This window comes from Dysidea avara, chromosome 1 (genome assembly GCF_963678975.1).
Source record: "Dysidea avara chromosome 1, odDysAvar1.4, whole genome shotgun sequence".
NCBI lineage: Eukaryota > Metazoa > Porifera > Demospongiae > Dictyoceratida > Dysideidae > Dysidea > Dysidea avara.
Window position 1 is genome coordinate 4,977,033 of NC_089272.1, and position 2,632 is coordinate 4,979,664.

Genomic DNA, 2,632 nt, shown 5'->3' on the forward strand with positions numbered 1-2,632 from the left:
TCTCAAGTGGCTTAAAACACAGGAGGGTTGTGGCACTGCAACAAGTCTACAACTAATTTTAGAGCTGCATTAGCTTTTCCAAACTGAGGTACTGTGATACACCGTCTTTTGGTGCATAATAGTCTTAGCATTCCCAGTGGCAGATCCAAAGGGGGCATGTGCCTCCCCCCCAAAATATATGTAAATCAAACAAACTTTAAATGAGATACTCTAATAGAGCAGTCAGTTAAACATTGCAATAGAACAGTCACTACATGTAACATTATTAAGAACACTTGATTTTTTGTGACTGGAGCATAGCTATATAGTCTTTTGGTAAAGCTATAAAAAGGAACTACCTGCTGAGACTAACTGCCCTTGATAAAGTACATAAAAGTCCTTATTTTAGGCCATATAAATGTAATTATTAGTTTGTCATCCCTGCTGTTTTTTCTTACCTCATCAAGGATTTTGCACCACTAGTGCCTTAATGCAGCCATCCAGCACCTTTTAAAGTTGGTGCCTTGCTAGAGCAGTCTAAGAAAACTGCATTCTGAGTCATTTTAGCTAGCTAGTTAGCAAAAAATAAAAACCCACCCCCCCTCAGGAGTGCAGGAGGATAAGAACTAATAATTAAGTTTATGTGGCCTTATAGCTACATAGCTTGCTACACTGCTTCTCTGAGTATTGTGACTGCTTTATTAGAGTGATTGAGTGCTCTATTACAGTATCTCAATCTGGATGTATATATAGTTTAATTTCTCTGGCTTTATACCAGGAAGACTGTCAGTTATTGAAAGTATTGGATTACCATACTCAGCATTTGGATAATGGCTATTGTATTGATGTAATCTACTTAGATTTTCAGAAAGCGTTTGATACTGTCCCACACCAACATTTATTGCAAAGTTAACGTCATTTGGCATTCATGGCAATCTCTTAGAGTGGATAAAACTTCTTAAAATGTTTCACCCTATATTGTTTATAGCAAAATGCACGCTACTCTCAAGTATACATATCTATGTATGTACATGTACAAATGTGTACACATAAACAAAGGACAGACTACAATATACATACAAGAAGTTCAAAAGTACTAATTGCCTACACTTTTTCACGGCTGAATGAGACGTGTATGTAAACCGTATCATCTTTCAGGTAATAACGTGAAGCAGATATCCTGCACAGTTCTTCTTGGGTTATGAAGTATCGCTTGCCCCAAGCAGTGACTCTCTCATCAGTTTGACCAGTCTTCCCACCAATATGATGTGGAGTTGATTTGTCAAACACAACATAGTCAACATGGTGGTTACTATCCATACACTGATTCATCAAGCTCATTGTGAATTTGCCTTGTACAGGCCATGCAAGATTCTGATCATTTGGGCCATCCTTGATGCAAATATCCATTGAAAAATGAGTGCCTGCACATTCAGCAAAACCAAGCTGTACCTTATATCCGTTATGGTGGGACCAGAATGGCTTGCTGTACCACATTTCTTTGCCAAGTCGCTTGTTCTCAAAATCTGTTATTCTTATGAGAACAGGAGTCTGAAGACATTTAGTAGCTGACTGCATACCACGACAACACAGCCACACCTGCCAGTGCTGTATGCTAAGATTCTTATCCTTTTGATTCTTATTTCCCGCCAACATCTCAACCATGGAGGCAACTTGAAGAAGCATGTCTGTGACAACACCTTGGGCAGAGACTAGCTGGTTAGTGGTATCTGTGATCTGTCGTTTGGTGTCAGTAACTTCACCCTCTGTGCTCACAACACTGGCTGTAACAAGATGAAGATGTTGCATAGTGTAATCCTCGCAGTATTGACTCATGTCTTTGCGGTGTACTTTCACTTTACACCCAACATTCTGATACTCACAAGGAACCAATTGCAGAGGACACTCCTCCAAGTGATTAGACATTTCTTCACAAGTGACACTGTCTATTTCACAGTTGTTTGGACAAGCTAAAGGTGCCTTAAGGCATTGCTCTACATGAGCCCCTTGAATGAAGCCTTTCTCCTTATGTAATCCGCAATATTGACAAGTTGACATTTGTGGAGTGAGTGGACAGCTGTTGCAATAATGCTCTGTGAGGTTGCCCCTAAGAACCTTCTCCCCACATTGGCATGTGACAGGTTCAAACTGGCAACCATCGCTGCTGCTTATGTGATCTTTTATTTCAGGGATTTCCCTTTCCAGCAACACCCCTTTGCCCTGTTAGAGCAAAACACTTGCAAACTTTGTATCTGGACTCTAGCTTGCTTATTTCGATCAGTTATAAAGTGATAATCAGAGCAAACTGGACACGTGATCACCTTGGTCGCGTTCTTAGTATGACGGTTGAGGCAGCTCGCACAGAAGTTGTATCTACAGCATTGGCTAAGGTGTGGATCACGAACGGGAAGGTGACACAGCTTGCACACCAAAGGCTCTGGTGGTGGTTGTACGAACTGGTGTCGGTAACCCCCCACTTCCACACTGGCGGCAGTGTTCTCTCCAGTAGGGCTCAAACGAATATTCTATTATTCGAATATTCGGAGAATATTCGTTTCAAAGGAAATATATAACATCACTGGTAGAGTACATGGAAATTCGCGATCCTACATAAGCATATCTATGACATAAGTGATCAAATCATGTTGATTCT

General features: G+C 40.7%; 1 protein-coding gene across 1 annotated transcript; it reads right to left on the reverse strand.

The window, feature by feature from the left end:
* Nucleotides 1-1,083: 1,083 nt before the first annotated feature.
* On the reverse strand, nucleotides 1,084-2,037 carry LOC136265340 (TNF receptor-associated factor 4-like). The gene has a single exon (XM_066060481.1). It carries the CDS (start codon nucleotides 2,035-2,037, stop codon nucleotides 1,084-1,086), a length of 954 nt encoding a protein of 317 aa, XP_065916553.1.
* Nucleotides 2,038-2,632: the final 595 nt, after the last annotated feature.

What these genes read in the sequence shown, in the direction of transcription:
- LOC136265340 (XM_066060481.1), bottom strand. Translation starts at nt 2,037, where the DNA reads ATGTCAACTTGTCAATATTGCGGATTACATAAGGAGAAAGGCTTCATT.